Source organism: Danio aesculapii, chromosome 3 (assembly GCF_903798145.1).
Source record: "Danio aesculapii chromosome 3, fDanAes4.1, whole genome shotgun sequence".
Classification (NCBI taxonomy): Eukaryota; Metazoa; Chordata; class Actinopteri; order Cypriniformes; family Danionidae; genus Danio; species Danio aesculapii.
This window is the reverse complement of record NC_079437.1, coordinates 40,667,246-40,684,816: the sequence shown is the minus strand read 5'-3', so window position 1 is coordinate 40,684,816 and position 17,571 is coordinate 40,667,246. Positions and strand designations below refer to the sequence as shown.

Here is a 17,571-nt window from a genome sequence, read left to right as displayed (position 1 = left end):
ATTGAAAACTCCTTAGGGGTGTTACAGTACACTTGCAGCCATGAGGGGAAGTCTAAAAGCCCACATTCCTTCTTGGCAAGGGGACTGTAAACTCTATACAGGAGGAGCTGAGGCAAGGTTTCTCAATGATACATCTGAAACACTGAACTAATGCGAGGAAAGGTGACAAACATGTTGAAGGTCTTCACCAAAGGAATCAGCTCTCAAAAAGCTCAGATTGGAAATATATGGAATGGAGACAACTGGGAGTTCATAAGGGAACATCTTGTTCATTTATAGTAAAACCCTGGATGATTGTTTCAGAAAGATTTTTTTGTTGTTGTTGGCGTGGACATTTGGATAGTTTCAAAGATGTCGCAGGTTTGAATTAAAACAGCTTTTTAAACTGGAAAAAAATGCTTTTTAGTCCAAATATCTAAAAATTCTTAATTAAAGATGCATTTTCTAGACAAGCAAAACATCTAGTCATGTTTAAAAAATAATATGGTTAAATTAATTGAGTTTTTCTTTATAACAAGCAAAAATAATCTGCCTATGTGCTAAGATAAATATTAAATTTAATAAATTTAATGTCAAAAGGAAAAACAAGATTATTTTGTTTACACCATTGGCAGATTATTTTTGCTGGTTTTTAATTTTGCCTTATTATTTGGCATATATTTGGCATCGAAAAACAAGTAAATCTTTTTGCAGGTCTAGAAAATGCTTCATGATTTAAGAATTTTTGGACTAGAAACAAGACATAAAATATAAGTTAGAAAAGCATTTTTTGCAGTATATTTGGAATTGATTGACACTATTTGAGAGATTGTAACCCTTGTTTGAACATAAATTGAAACATAAAATCAGAGCATATATTTGTAAATCACTTTTTGTGACTGTAGGAGCTGCTTTCTATAATCATATTCTGTTATATGGGAATATTTTCATTTTATGGTTGCTGTGTTTAAGGATCTTGACTGTCTTTAAAGTATCACTAGATCAAACAATAGTATGATTTTGAGACCTATTGGTCAGATGCAGAAGATCAAGGTTTGACTGGTTTGCATAGATTAGTTAGCACCTGCTGATGAATGCCATTACTAGATCATATTCAGGGCTTGATTTGGATATCATCCCCATTGTTTTAAAAAATGACAAAAAGCATCCCATTTTAAATCCATAATACCCATTACCATACGCAAGTCTTGGCTAAATTCTGGCTAAATTTGGGCAGTCCTTGAAAATCTAATAGACGTCAAACAATAGTGAAGAAAAAGACTAGTCATCAAATAAGAATGAATGACTATGCATGTGAAGTCTATCTAATCTGTCTATTTGATGATTAGTCTGTTTTTTTAAGCTCAAATTTAGTCAGGTTTAAGCAGAGACATTTATGTTTGGACATCTATTAAACCTCTTTCAAACAAAAATGTTTGGTAGCTGAATAATGTTATTCATTATGTAAAACTTATTATGCTGATGAAACAAAAAAAAAATCACAATACTGGACAATATGGACAGAGGCCAGTTGGTAAATTTGGCCAGGATGAATAACAAACTCAGTACTGTAAAAGAAACGAATAACATGGCGCATGTAGTGTGTGTATATGTATTTTTTTTATTTAATGTCTATTACAGTAGATTATATTAATACTAATCATTCAAACTATAAAGAATGCACTTTTTAATTAGTTGTTGAAAAGTCAAAACAAAGTGCAAAGTAAGCACCTACTCAAGAAAGTATGCAATTTGAAAATAATTAACATAATACCCATGCAATACAATTGTAATGACAGGGTTGAAAACAGGAGTTCGCATCCAAATGCAGCTTTATTTAAAAGGTCAGGTATGAAAGTTTAGTACAAGAGTGAATTATAGTAGTCGTAGTAACTGCCGAGGTCGAGGCAGGAAGAAAAACAAACATAAACAGTAAAACAAACAAGGGGTCAGAACGCGGCAAGACCATACAGAAAATGCTTAGTAATGCTCACTACAGATAACAAGCCAGGATGTGAGTGTGCAGATGGCAGTGGTGATGACATGGAGACAGATTAGATCCAAGTGAAAGAAGTTTAATAGTTTTCAGCAAACAAATCCAAATCACCAGGCTAAATCGTAGTCGGTTAAGCATGCAAGTGTCAGAGTAACAAACAGTAAGTCCACCAAGGCAGTCAAAGCAAAATCCAAAAAGCAGTGGTCAACAAAAACAGGCTCAAAGGTCATAACAGAAAGGCAGAACAAAACAGTCAGCAAACACTCGGTAAGGCAGCAGATACTGGCAATTCTTTGCACTGAGTGTTTGGTGTGGCCAGGTTAAAATGGGTTGTTGCTAGATTGGATATGGTTGCAGCCGGAAGTTAATGAGAATTATGTATATTATTTATTAAATTTCCCATTTATTGTATTTTTTAATGCCTACCCCTACCCAAAACCTAACAGTCACAGTACTGTAAAATACTAATTATTGTTATACAGTGTCATAAAAAATGCTGCTTTATTAATGTGTATATCGCACTTCCGGCCGGCCGCATATCCGATCTAGACTTTACCGTTAATATGGCCACCAAACAGGAAGTAACCAACGAAGAACTGGTAGTCAGAATTCGGGCGAGGGCTCCCTCTGCTGGCTGGATGAGTGGTTATCAGTCTTGTTTGTTACAGTGAGTGTGGGTGGTGTGTATATAGTCCATGTAATCATGCACTGAACTTCAGCTGTGTGTGAAATCAAGTGGTGGCCTGAAACCAGCGTGTGACTGCAGGGCATGATGGGATAAGTAGTTCGGTTTAGAGGCTGATGAGATGTGCAGAGTGCCCTCTAGTGTGTCTGGTGGGCACTCAACTTGGTGACTGTAATATACTGTAATAGACAATAATATTCTTTATTTTTACTGTATCCATTAAACTGTAATACAGGTTTATTTTTTTCTACATTAGAATGTGTCTCATTTGTTTATTTATTTTTAACCATTAAGGATAGTTACATATTATTGTGTTCATTTTAATTGTTATGTTGGTCATTTTATTAAAGATACTTGTTACGCTTCATTTATTTTCACAACAGTTACCTAAACCATTAAAGTTGACACTTTACCTCATGTAATGTGTTTTCTGTGTATATAATACCACTTTTGCCAACTTAATTGAATCAAAATAGATAATTGACCTATAATATGATATTTATATGATATGATGTGAATAAGATACGGTATTTGAGTGTCTATAAATGGAACTTTTGTTGCATAGAACATTTGATCACAGTTTTAGGTTTCTGTGAGGTTGTAACTCCTGGGCAAGCTCTGAGATTAATGTGTTTTAATGTGTGAGTGCTGCGACAGACCTCACGGTGGCACCCCTGCAGAGGTCTGGATGGTCTCCTCCACACACTCAGCGCTGTAACACAGTCTATGATGGGAGGCTGATATGGGGTCCCTTGATGTCTGTTTCTGCCCAGGGTTTTCCCTGACTGGGTTTCACTAGTTACCATAGTGAGATGGCAAGCTGCCCTGCCATAATCAGCTCTCCATGTCACACTATCTGTGGGATTTGGGCTTTATACGCACCATTTGCAGCTATCTTTTAGCACCTTGAGCTCGGTGTCAAATTAAAACGTGTTAGCGTTTGGATCATGTATCTGGAGCTGCAAAATAAATGATGTAATGATGAATCCTTCAGTACTTGGCATGGGGCATTGATCTGAGTTTTGCCTGGAGGTCATGTAAGGTCCAGAGGTGAGTTACACGCTCTTCCTGTTGGTATACTTAAGACCAGTTTGTCTCAAACATTGTCATGGCATGCAATATTCACGATATACAGTTGAAGTCTGAATTATTCTTTTTTAGGTATTTCCCAAATGATATTTAACAGAGCAAGGAAATTTTCACAGTATTTCTGATAATATTTTTTCTTCTGGAGAAAGTCTTATTTGTTTTATTTTGGCTAGAATAAAAGCAGTTTTTAATTTAAAAAAAAAAAAACATTTTAAGGTCAAAATTATTAGCCCCTTTACGCTATATTTTGATTTGATAGTCAGAACAAACCATTGTTATACAATAACTTGCCTAATTACCCTAACCTGCCTAGTTAACCTAATAAACCTAGTTAAACCTTTAAATGTCATTTAAGCTGTATAGATGTGTCTAGAAAAATATCTAGTCAAATTTTATTTACTGTCATCATGACAAAGATAAAATAAATCAGTTATTAGAAATAAGTTAAAAAAATCTTCTCTCCGTTAAACAGAAATTGGGGAAAAATTTAACAGGGGGCTAATAATTCAGATTCTGACATCAACTGTACATTGGCACAAGACGCATTTTAAGGGTGGCGCTTAAGCCAATCTAAAAATGTTATGTTTAGAGCACGTGTCAACTGCAGAGAAAGGCAGCAAGCTTTTCAAATGAAAAAAACGTTCATGCCCCTTGGATTTAATTCAAGTTCAAAAGGAATGGATTTTGAATGCAACTTCCAAAAGACGAAATGTACACTTTTACGTTTAATAATAAAGTGATTATTGCATGTAATTATGTACAGATATATGAATATATTGACTAGTATATAATGAGAAAAAAGGATTCTAAACATTGACATATACTGTGAAAAAAGAGGTATTCTACAGTAGAGTTCAGTAAACAGCCTGTCCTTCATTCACACATTCATTAATGAACTCTTGTCCATTTTTGCAGTAGACACCCAGGATGAAAAGTATTTATGTGAATGGGATTAAAAAACACAATATATGTGTCTCATGAGAAAGCAGCCTCTGATTTTTAAATGCTCTGTCAAATATCGATATACGAGTCACGCAACTAACAACAGGCAAGAAAATAAGCAAGTAAAAAGATATGGACGGGAGCTAGGATTTTAATCACAATCCATGTGTTTTGATACAATGGCGGAAAGTATGAATCCTTTGTTTTGTTGCACTTTCTCACAACATATCTATTAACTATCAGAAAAAGTATAATTACTTGAAGCTGAGAGGCATTTTTACAGTTTTTTCAGCTACATGTCAATCAAATCTCATTCAAAATATTAGTAGAGTATTGGTAGACTGTTAGGTTAAGGATAGTAGAATGAGTTAACAAGTAGCTGCAACGTCTAAAGATGGTCATCAAATTAAAATGTTATCTAGATAAGAAAACGTAAGTTAATATTTTATATAAAGTTGTTTATAAGATATTTTGGTAACAAGTTTAGTTTAGGTCGCAATTCATGCTACTAACTTCTTATTACCTGTTTATTACCTGCCTATTAGTAACATTATACCTGTTTATTACAACTTATAAAGTATGATCTTATTCTGTATCCCCAATCCTACCCAAAACCTAAACCTAACTAGTAAACGGACAATTAGTATTTTATTACGCTAGTGTTGTGAGTTAATGGTTTGTTATTACCGTGAATTGTAACTTAAACTTTTTTCTTACTGATATTTAATATAAGAGATTTTATTATCTAATGCAATACAATTTGAATTGTTTCAAAATTTGCCAACATTTTTATATTTGACTTAATTGTCCAGAAGCTTTTGTTTAATAATTCTCCTCACTTTATATATAAGTGGTGTAAGACAGGTACTACTGTAGACATTATATAAGAGCAAGACATATTATAACTACAGAGATATTGTTTTAGTTTTCAGTGCCGACAGATGTTATGAGATTTACCCTGTTAATAAAGGCTTGCTAAAATAAGGGCAAATAAAAATGGGAGAATCCTTATCAAGCAGGCTTGTCTTACCGTGACTTTGAAAGTAATGGACTTCTGTAGACCCTCAGGAGAAATCTGTAAAAGTTCAGCAACCACCCGGATTTCCTGAGCACTCACAACTGATGCCACTTCCTGAGATTCAGTCTGACAAGTAAAAAAAAAACATACAGTTCAAATCCAAATTATTGGCCTTCCTATAAGTTTTTTTTTCTTTCTCAAATATTTCCCAAATTATGTTTAACAGAGCAAAGAAATTGTCACAGTATTTCCTATAATATGTTTTCTTCTGGAGAAAGTCTTATTTGTTTTGCTTCGGCTAGAATAAAAGCGTTTTGTTTTGTTTTTTTCAGTTTTTAAAAACCATTTTAAGGTCAAAATTATTAGTCCCCTTAAGCTATTATTTTCAATAGTCTAGAGAACAAACCATTGTTATACAATAACTTGCCTAATTACCTTAACCTTCCTAGTTAACCTAATTAACCTAGTTAAGCCTTTAAATGTCACTTCAAGCTGTATAGAAGTGTCTTGAAAAAATATCTAGTCAAATATTATTTACTGTCATCATGGCAAAGATAAATAAATCAGTTATATCAGTTACTTCTTTCCATTAAACAGAAATTGGGGGGGAAATATACAGGGGAGCTAATAATTCAGGAAGGATAATACTTCTGACTTATATTTAAACTGTATATTAAAAAAACTTCATGGCTCTGTTGAAAAAGAGGATCATAGCACAGCAAAATGAGGAGAAAACAAGTCCATTTGATGAAGTGAGTGTACCTCATATCTCTCGAAGAAGACATTTCCTAAGTGGAGGATGGAAGACAGGACCCTGAAGATACCGTTCTGGTCTTCGGCACTGAAGTGAAGTATTTCCATGGCGCTGAGGAGCCTGCGGAAGTCCTCGCCATCACTTTTGCCAACAATCACACAGTCTCCACCCTTAAGGCCCAAAAGAGCATCTATTAAAGTTTGCAGTGTTGAGGAGAGCTACATGCGGGAAATAGGTTTTGAACACGACAGGTTTTTTCCTGTGAATAACATTTTTAAAAGAGCTGTTGACATGGAATTGAACTGGAATTGAACTAGTTTTGATAAAAACCCAAAGTTATGTGTAATAGCAATTAAATGACACAAGGAGGACTGCATGGTGGCACACTGGGTAGCACGTTTGCCTCACAGCAATAAGGTCGCTGGTTCGAGCCTCGGCTGGGTCAGTTGGCATTTCTGTGTGGAGTTTGTATGTTCTCCTTGTGTTTGCGTGGGTTTCCTCCGGGTGCTCCGGTTTCCCCCACAGTCCAAAAACATGCAGTATAGGTGATAGTTGTTGGGTTGCAGCTGGAAGGGCATCCGCTGGGTAAAACATATGCTGGAATACTTGGCGGTTCATTCCGCTGTGGCAACCCCAGATTATTAGGAGGACTAAGCCAAAAAAATAAATAAATGAATGAATGATTGACACAAGGAGAAAGTACTCACTAACTGAAACACATTTGTTGGTGCCAATAGCCTAGTGGTTAGTGCGTCGACACATAGCACCGAGGTGCTTGCGGCGACTCAAGTTCGATTCCCGGCATGAGGTCATTTACCAATCCTTCCCCTATCTCTGCTCCCCACACTTTCCTGACTCTAATCTCTACTGTCCTATCAATAAAGGTAAAAAACCCCTAAAAAATGATTAAAAAAAGAAATTTAATGCTTTATATAAATGACTTTTTGGTGATGGCATCTTCTGGGCTTTCACGGCCTTTCTAAAATTCCCGCGTGTTCAATACTTTCACGCGTGTTCAATACTTTTTCCCAGTATCATTTCATTTTATCACACATAACTTCATTTGTAATCTAATTAGATTTGTTTTCTTTGCATATATGGATTTCTTTGGTTCTTACCAACATCCTGTGGTCAACAGCTCCTTAAGAATTATGTTTTCTGAGAAAAATGGTGACGTGATCAATTCTTCCCCCACTGTATAATTTTCTTGACAGTAGCTCAGCTATTTATGATACCATGTAGCTTTTCCAGTAGCTAGCTGCTTTTTCCAGCAAATGGTAGAGCAGCTTGACATCAGCTACATGTCATTTAGTGAACCTGCAATGGTCTGAAGCAGCACAACATCACATGTACAACTATAGTGCATTACAGCCATCTATTGGTAAATCCCACATCTCATGGTTTTACATTTATTCGTTTACTATTGTTGTTATTTATTGTTGTTTATTATTGTGGTAGACTATAGGAGAGCACACACCCAGCAGGCTCCACTAACCATCAATGGGTGAGCAGCACCAAGTTCCTGCGAGTAAACATCTCCGAAGCCCTGTCTTAGAACCACAACACTGCATCACTGGCCAGAAAAGCTCAACAACGCCTGTACTTTCTCCGCAAACTGAGGAGAGCAAGAGCCCCAACTTCCATCGTGTACACCTTCTACAGTTGTGCATCGAGAGCCTCTTGACCTCCTGCATCACCGTGTGGTACGGAGCCTGCACCGCATCATGTTGGAAGCACATTGTGAGAACAGCCGAGAGGATCATTGGTGTCTCTCTCACCACCCTCTCCGACATCTACCAGTCTCATCTTACCCGGAAAGCCATCAGGATTGCAGGTGACCCATCCCATCCATCTCACAGCTACTTCAGCCTGCTGCCATCAGGGAGGAGACTACGTAGTCTCCGGGCCAGAACCAGCAGGCTCAAGGACAGTTTTCTCCACCAGGCAGTCAGGAGACTCAATTGCCTCTCTGCTCTATCACCTCTATTCCCACTATCAGCTACTATAAACACAGACTGAGGACTCCCTCCACACGCACCCCTCCGCCCAGCACTTGAACATTGCATATGCCATTTTTGACCCTCTTTTCTGATCTGGTCAATCGATAAAATTGGTAGGGTTTAGGGAAGGGGGAGGGGGGGGGGGGGGTCAGTCAATCATTCACTCAGTCAGTCAAAAAGTCTGTCAAAAAGTCAGTCGACAGCGGCCTCTGGTGGGTTTACGCAAGAACAGCAGGTGCGAGTGGCACTCGCGAGGGAAATTTGAGATCTCAAAAAGCGTACACAGCGGCCTTTCGTGGATTTGTGAAAACAAAAACTGCAGAAAAACGTGCCGCTGGGACGTATTTCGCAGTCTCCAGAAACGTCTGTAGAGGTGCGTTTTCAGAATGAGCCTGGGTTGCATAGAATTGACTTGCGTTTATTGCTGCTATTTTTGTAACGTAACAAGAGCTGAAATTCAATCCATAAATTATTCCAACATTGGTCAATTAATCTAAAGTAAAAACATTGTGTGAAGACTTCAATAAAAAGCCTTACCAAAATGCTTTGTGTGCTTTTTTTTATTTTGAGAAAATGTTACCTTGTGCTTAATCTAAGTGAATTATTTTGTCATTGCAATGCTACGTTTGTTGCAGTTACTTTGTTACTCTGACTCTTGACAAAAAATTGTAAACTATGTGTAATAAAACAGTAAGCTTAGATTTCAGATCTGTATTGTTCTAAGTACCAACTACACAAAAAATTCATGTTTATTCACATTTTTGTAATATACGCCTTTTTGAAAATAAGTAGCTTCAGTGTAACTAGCTAGTTTTAAGAAGTGTTTAGTGTATTGACAATACACTGTAAAAAATATCTGTTAATTAACAGTTTCCATATTTTGTGCTTTCCGTTTATTCAAGAGTTCACACTTAGCTGATGATTGATTATAAAGTGTGTTTGGCATACTGTCCCCCAGCTGAGCCCAGGGGTCCCTCCCCTTTGCAGGGCGAGAGGGGAGTTTGAGCTCAGGTAGATCTCGAGAACTCCCCTGCTGTTTGAAGCTAATGTGCAATTAGGGATTATTATGAAGAGATAACTACTTACTAGGACCGCATCTATAATGCCGATTTGGATTAGTCGATTAATTTAAATTGTATGTTTTGGATGGTGGGAGGAAACCGGGGGACCCAGAGGAAACCACTGCGAGCACAGAGAGAACAGAACAGAAACGTTGATTGGCCTGGTAAAGACTAGAACCAAAGATGTTCTTGCTGTGAGGCAACAGTGCTAACCACTGGGCCACTGTGCCGTCCATCTAGGAAAGAAGGAGGAGTAGGGGAGGGAGGACGGATTCTTCAAAATGAAGATGAGTATGGTATGGAACTAAGGTTATTTATGGAGACTTAGGAATCGTCTGATTGGTGAATCATAAACTGAATAATGCGCGACCAGGCATGAGCAATCATAAGCACGTGATCCTCTTGAAATTAGTTTATAAATAAACTTCACTTACGGTTGTGAATTGCATTATGGGATGTTGATCTCCGCTCTGTCGACTTTTTATGTGGAAAATTCAATTCTACAGTTTAACAAAGTGACTTTTATTGACCTTTTAGCACCCTGAGACAAGATAAAGTTTAAGAAATAATATATAGAGAGCCAAAATGTACTGCCAGCTTGTTACCAGGTTTTTGCAGCATAATATACAACACCAACCCAGTCAATATATAACTTCAAACTATTAAAATGTTCATAAAAGTCCCTTTTTCAAACTTTTTAAGGTTAAAAGTTGGAAGAAAGATTAAAGTCTCATAATGCAATTCATAAGCCTAAATAAGTGGGAAAAAACACAAATCACAAAATATGAAAAACTGTCAATTTACAGATTTTTTTTAACAGTGCAGTTAAGCTAATTTTCCTGATGAGTAGCTTGTAGATAATCAAGCCACGGTTTCAGAGAAGCTTTCTCAACACTGAAAGTTTGCCAGCAGCTCATTTGAGATCACGAGGAAGCTGATTAGACTGTGACTTTACCTGATTGAGATAATAATACGTCTCCGCGTCTTGGAGGTAGAAAGACTGCTTCTGCTGGGAAGGAAGGCCTGCAAGCATCTCATAAAAAATGTGATAGTTTCTTTCATCTTTGGCCTGAAAGAGAGAAAATGAAAGCAATGGGAAACTAAATAGCATTTCAAATGCCTAAAAAGTGTCTGTTTATTAAATGATCATTTTTATAAGCATACCTGAAACACAATCCTGGACTTTTCAAGTAGATATTGTGAGGTTATGGCACCGCTGATTACCCCACTGTTTCAGAGAAGCATTAATTTGTAATTGGCAACTTAACCCACGTACTTGCACATACAGACATTTTAACCAGCATCATGTTAATGCTGACCCTGTTATCCTCTTTCAGTTGTAAAGAAACTGTAAATGAGTGCACAATTCAGTAGAGAGATTTGACTTGAAGATGAACTTACTCTTCCATAAATATTTCCATATATTTCCCAAATCGACTGGAGTTATCATTCCGCACAGTTTTGGCATTTCCGAAAGACTCTAGAAGAGGAGTTGCTTCGAGAATCTGTAAATTAAACCATACGTAATTATGCAAGTGATATATAAATAAACTGTTATTTTTTTAAACACCATTTCCATCTGAATGGAAGTGTATTTTGTCTTTCTGATCTGACAGATCTTGACAATCACTGACAAGACAAGATACACTTTTTAAAAAAATGCAACTTATGATAAATCAGATTTACGGCCAGATTCACAAACAGCTTGCTCACATATAAATATTTACATTTTATTTTAAAATGGATTTAAATATCAGAACAAACAAATACAGTGTATAATTTCTGATGAAAACGTGTAGACAGAAATTGCTGAGGCTGATTAATTTGCATATTACCCTTTCAGATTAAAAAAAAAATTGAACTGAATAAATTTTCCATTATTTTTTTTAATATTCACCTTATCCACAACGATAACACAAGATAATAATAAAATAATTTAATGCCCTAAAATAATAATTTATTTATAATTTATATTTAATTCCAATTTTTGTTATATCTCAGGAAGGCGAAATATTGATCTGGTCTATTGGTGTATTTCCACATAAACAAGGATTATAAACATATACAACTATGAATCTCAAATAACCACAGACTTATTGGAATAAAATTAGCAATCAGTAGCATAAGTTCAGTAGGTTTTATCTCATGGCTTTGCATGAGGTTGTGGTTGATGAATATGCCCAATGTGCATATCTCTAGCATTATTTAATGCCTCAAAAAAGCATGTCTCGACCCATTTTTCACCTGTGTGTTGTTATCACACACATCATTGACTCTATTTGAGTGCAAACTACTTTGTGCTGGTTTATGTGCTGCATAAGATACACGTTTATAAATCTGTGCTCAAAACTGACAGTTTAATGTATTGTTCCTTTGTGCATAGCTGTTCACATGGTTGTTTAAAATGTGGCCAATATATCAGATTTCCAGTGTGAACTGATTGTGGTCCTAAACTGACCTGCATGTGCAAAAGAACAATTACACAGTGTAAACTTGGAGGATGTTTGTAGTACATGCCAGTCCAGAATGATGATGCATGTCAATTGAAAATGAAAGAACTATAATTAACATAACCGTCACACTGTGGCTCCATTGCAAAACATCTGATCTGTGTCAGATTCAAAACAACATATGAAAGTGGCACAAATCGGAATAGAAACACAGCAGATTCTATGTGGTTTATGCAGTTCACACTGTCATTATATGAGATATGAGTCACATGTGGGCAAATAAATCTTATTTGGGTCACATTTGTCTGCAGTGTGAACCCAGCAGTCACAAGACGTCAATATGATGTCAGAATGACGTTGTACCCTAATGTCGTGGGGACGTTGCATTTTGTTTAGAAATGAAAATCAAGTTGACGTCAGAACCCAATGTCAGGCCGACGTCAATATCCAACGTTCATCCTAAAATCGACCAAGCATTAGCGTCTAATGATATTGTAGCTTGACATTGTGTAGACGTTACCACTATGACGTCTGTCAGACGTTGGATTTTGGTTGCCATACCTGATGAATAAATGTCAGTATTTGACATCAATATGATGTTGGTTTAAGATGCTGGCTTGACGTTGGATTTTGGTCACTTTCCAACACAACCTAAAATCAACCAAATTTCAACGTCTAATGATGTTACAGCTTGACGTTGTGTGGACGTTACCAATCTGACGTCTATCAGATGTTGGATTTTGGTTGCCATACCTGACAAATAAATGTTAGTATTTGGTCTGAGATTGGTTTGACATTGGTTTAAGATGTTGGCTCGATGTTTTGGTCACTTTCCAACACAACCTACAATCAACCAAATATCAACGTCATTTCATGTAGTTATTGGACATCAAAATAACGTTGTCCTTAAACGATGGCAAAAAATATATATTTTTGGTCACCTGACATCATGAAATCTAACCTAATATTAAAATTTTACGACTTTGTGTGCCTGCTGGGAACGTACGTATGTAACCTACTGTATAAAATTGAGATGTTGTGCCCCTTCTGGGGCGATGCAGTGGCGCAGTGCTGTCGCCTCACAGTAAGAAGGTCGCTGGTTCAAGCCTCGGCTGGATCAGTTACTGTTTCTCTGTGGAGTTTGCATGTTCTCCCTGCGCTCGCGTGGGTTTCCTCTGGGTGCTCCGGTTTCCCCCACAGTCCAAAGACATGCGGTACAGGTAAATTGGGAAAGCTAAATTGTCCGTAGTGTATGAGTGTGAGTGTGTATGGATGTTTCCCAGAGATGGGTTGCGGCTGAAAGGGCATCCGCTGCGTGAAACATGTGCTGGATAAGTTGGTGGTTCATTCTGCTGTGGCAACCCAAGATTAATAAAGGGACTAAGGCGAAAAGAAAATTAATGAATGAATGATTGCCCCTTCTGTGCAATTATTGGATTGTGTTTTGTACTTATTTGCCCTGTACCTTAAATCTGGCACGTAATGTTACCTCTGAAAGTTTTAAAGTTGCATTTTTTTTATTATTGCATCAAGAATGCATATGTTGTTTTTTTAGTTGGATAATCTTTAGATAAATCAACACACTAAAACTTTTTGCAAATCACACAGAACAACAAGCCATGCATCATACAAAAAGACAGACAAAAGCACAATACCTCAATCTGTACCATGGCATATTAAAGTAAAACAGAAGAAAAAGATCAGTTGTACCATGTGCCTGAACTGAGCAGTAAGAAGTTCACAAGTTTAACTCTTACCTGCTGTGTGATGTTCTGCTTGTGGTGTATTGCAGCTAAATAGCGTAGAACCAGTTTTGTGGTCTCTGTTTTACCCGAGCCACTCTCCCCACTGAAAGGCAATAAGCAGACCACATAATGACCGTAACCCCCTAAATTACCAGATCAACTACTTAATTGCACTTTAAATTGGTATAGAATGCGGCTTGGCAACGGAGGAGGCGATTTCCTTGTCTTTTGCTTTGCACTTAAGTAATGAGCTAGGTGTCTGATCATCAGACAGAAGTGAAATCGAATGCTTGAGTGTGACTGTTGTGCCAGCCTCTCTGAACTGCCATGGATGCATTTCACAGAGACATGATCTGCTGGTGCAATCCTGGCCTAGACATCAGTAGTCTTTCCTTACAGGTATCTCCGTCAGAGCCTGGTTTAAAGTGTTCCAGGTGATCAGTCGTGTCAAGTAGAACTGACACTGATGAGTCCGTCAGGGAAAAAAAAGACTAGCTGAGGTGACAGGATGTATATTAGATGTTTGAAATCTGTCATAGAGTTTCATAAAGTTGCATTTGTTTAACAGTTTTCATAATTGAGTACACCCCATTTGAAAATGAATATTTTTATTCATTTCTCAGTAAATTTGGGTAATATATTTAGGTGCATTTGAAAAAAATCATTTATTAAACATATTAAAAATATATTTTAGTCACAGAACATCTTTAGAAATGGAAAGAATACAATTAAATTCAAGCAAAATATTGCAAAAAAAAATTACAAACTACAAGATTTCAAGAAAATTTTATATATTTTTTGATTTTCTTGATTTTTCCTCTTTTTTTATTTATATTTAATATTTTTCTATAACATACATTTGGGTGTACTAGTTTTTGGATTGTTATCATGACTTATTTTGTTAGATAAGCTCCAGATTTGGCTTCTGTACTGACTAATCTAATGTATTTGCACAAATATAATTGTAAAGCTTCCTATTAAAAATATGAATTTGAAAGAGAGATTTGTGGGGGGGGGGTGTACTTATATATGCTGAGCACTGTATATATATTTTATTGAAATTATATTTTACTTACACTCTGTGAGAAATTGGCCTTCATATAATCCTACCTGATAATAATGCACTGGTTTTCTTTGGCATCCATCATTTTAGTGTATGAAGCATTTGCAATAGCAAATAAATGTCTGCAGAGACAATTGAGAAATACAACAAAAGAGAAAGATTTTTTTATAAGTGCCTATTGAATATTATTAAATTTTTTTGTAAAATGTGAAAAATATTGTGAATAAACAAACTCACGGAGGATTTTCTCCAAGCGCGTGTCCTTTGTGTTGCAGAACCATGTCTGTTCCATAGATGTTGAACATCTTGTAGGGGTTAACAGACACCAGGATACTTCCAATGTATGTCTTTGAAGAAAACAAAAAGATTTTTGTACAATCTGTTTTAAGAACATTAAATTATTAATTATCATTATTAATTAATTTGACACAAAATTACAAACCAGGATCATTCTGAAAATGTACCACTATATACCTTTCTGGAGATCACCAAATATGTCCCAGGAGGTATGTTTTTTTGCAGTTTTTGTTTTGCAAATCCAAAAAAGGCCGCTGTGTATGCTTTTTGAGATCTCAAATTTCTCTCACGAGTGCCATTCGCGACTGCTGTTCTCACTTAAATCCACCAGAGGCCACTGTCGACTGACTGACTGACTGCCCGATCATCTGACCCACCCCCTCCTCTTTCCTTGAACCCAACTAATAGTGTTTTCAAAAGCAGTGATTGACCCACACACCCACTTCTCTAAACCCAACCGACAATCCAGAAAAAGAAAAGCCCTCTCCTGATTTTAATCCCGTTTTCAAATTTTACCATATTCTTACCATGTTATTTACAACGTTCCTCACCAGACTCAAATCCTGTCGTTGTGGTCAACTCCTCTCTGCATCTCAAGTCCACCAACGTACATGGCTAGTTAACTGAACAAACTAGTAACACCATGAAAGCCTTCCACACGGAGGTAATCAGTGAGCTGGTAAGCGTGAAAAGGAACAACGCCATACCGCCTCATAGCATTCGTTTTAAAATGAAATGCAGCCATACCTAATTCTGGCTACATATTTCGCGATCTCAAGAAACGTCTGTAGGGCCACGTTTTCAGAATGAGCCTGTGTTGCAAAATTATAAAATATAATAATAGAATGTATATAGAATGATTTCTAAGTCTAAATATAGAAAAGCAACTAAAACGGTTAATATATGCTCCTCCTTTAACATTTTTGCATAAAAGATTTTGTATACATGCATTTTCTGTAGTAAAGGTGCATTTAATAACTCGTGTTAAAAACTGAAATTGGAAAAAAATGTGTAATATATTTATATGTAATTTAATAATTATGTAGCCTCTCCTCTGTTTCTTTTATTTTTATTTCTTCTTTTTTCATTTAATCCTTCGTGTTAAGGAATGAAGTGATTTTGTTGTATAATAAAACTGTACAGACTGGTTCCTGTTCATAAAGAAAAAACCAAAACAAAATAAAATATTATAATAGCATTTTATTTAATTGTTTTTAAAGGGACAGTTCACCCCAAAATAAAAATTTACTCACCATTTAGTTACACATACACATAAGTAGCTAAATCCCTTTATTTATTTTTTTTTTCACAAAAGACTATATTTTGTAGAATGTTGGAAAATGGTAGCCATTGACATATATGGGGAACCACTTTCCCATATCTATCAAAATATCTTCATTTGTGCTCAACAGAAGAAGCTACTTGCAACTACTTGGTGTAAATGATTAAATGAAACACCACTGTCCTTTTTGAGTCACTAGTGGGTGGACCCAAATTAATGTCAAGCTATCCCTTTAAACATGCAGACTTCTTAGTTCTAAAGAAATTCATGAATAGTACATTTGTGTTTCTTTGACTAAAGATGTCAAAATGCGATGGACTTTGAATTATACTTACATATATCAAATTGCGTTCAAACCTTTTCTTCAAATTCAGTAGCACAGCACCTTCATGCAGTTCCCTGAAAGAGTTTATTTTCATAAAAGTATTTTCTGAGCACCTGGTTATTTGGTTTTGTTATAGCATTCACAGGTCAATAAGTTCATACTCAAGCTGTGTCATGTCCTCGACCCCATCCTCCTCTGCACGTTCCCGATACAGCATTGTAGGCAGACTTCGAATTGAGTACATCTAAAAAGCATTTCAGTAAAAACATAAACAATATCATGATGAAATATTATGAAAAAATGGTTAAAAAAATGTGACTATAAGGGATATAGTCTTACTATTCTTACAGTCAATAGTTTTGTCTACTGAAAAATTTTGGAAAGATGGTTAATCAGCAAGTGACATGTTGTTAAGCAATAGTAAAATCCAATGAACACACTATACTTTTAACATTCAGTACCATTTTCGTTTCTGTCAACAATTAAACATGCTGTTTCTCTGAAGGTTTATTGTAAAGATATGTGTAGCTGGCATGGCAGGTATATGTTGTACATGGTACATTTGTGCAATTGTTCTTGTTTTGAGTTTGGTAAATCATTATATTTTACAGTGATTACTTATATTTAGTAACAAAGCAGCTGTGCATGTACTCAACCACAGTATGATGTCCTGGTTCTGGTTAATATCTATGTCAATTGGCTCTATTTTAATGATCTAAGCATATTGTCTAAAGCAGGAGTTCTCAATCTTGGTCCTGAAGGTCTGGTGTCCTGCAGATTTTAGCTCCAGCAACTTTAGGTTTTCTAGAAACATCCTTGCAGCTGTGTTGAGGCGAGTTGGAGATAAATTCTGCAGGACACCAGACCTCCAGGACCGTGTTTAAG

The 17,571-nt window shown here is 36.3% G+C and overlaps 1 protein-coding gene across 2 annotated transcripts in view; it reads right to left on the bottom strand.

The window, feature by feature from the left end:
- myo15aa (myosin XVAa) overlaps positions 1-17,571 on the bottom strand; it is a 101,723-nt gene that overhangs the window by 66,977 nt on the left and 17,175 nt on the right. For both annotated transcript variants that reach the window (XM_056453989.1, XM_056453990.1), the window contains exons 2-11: positions 16,848-16,930; positions 16,697-16,760; positions 15,020-15,129; positions 14,830-14,904; positions 13,732-13,822; positions 10,926-11,029; positions 10,689-10,752; positions 10,480-10,593; positions 6,472-6,633; positions 5,722-5,835 (exon numbers count right to left, since the gene is read on the bottom strand). In XM_056453989.1, the coding sequence (XP_056309964.1) occupies positions 5,722-5,835; positions 6,472-6,633; positions 10,480-10,593; positions 10,689-10,752; positions 10,926-11,029; positions 13,732-13,822; positions 14,830-14,904; positions 15,020-15,129; positions 16,697-16,760; positions 16,848-16,930 (981 nt within the window). The remainder of the gene's footprint in view (positions 1-5,721; positions 5,836-6,471; positions 6,634-10,479; positions 10,594-10,688; positions 10,753-10,925; positions 11,030-13,731; positions 13,823-14,829; positions 14,905-15,019; positions 15,130-16,696; positions 16,761-16,847; positions 16,931-17,571) is intronic.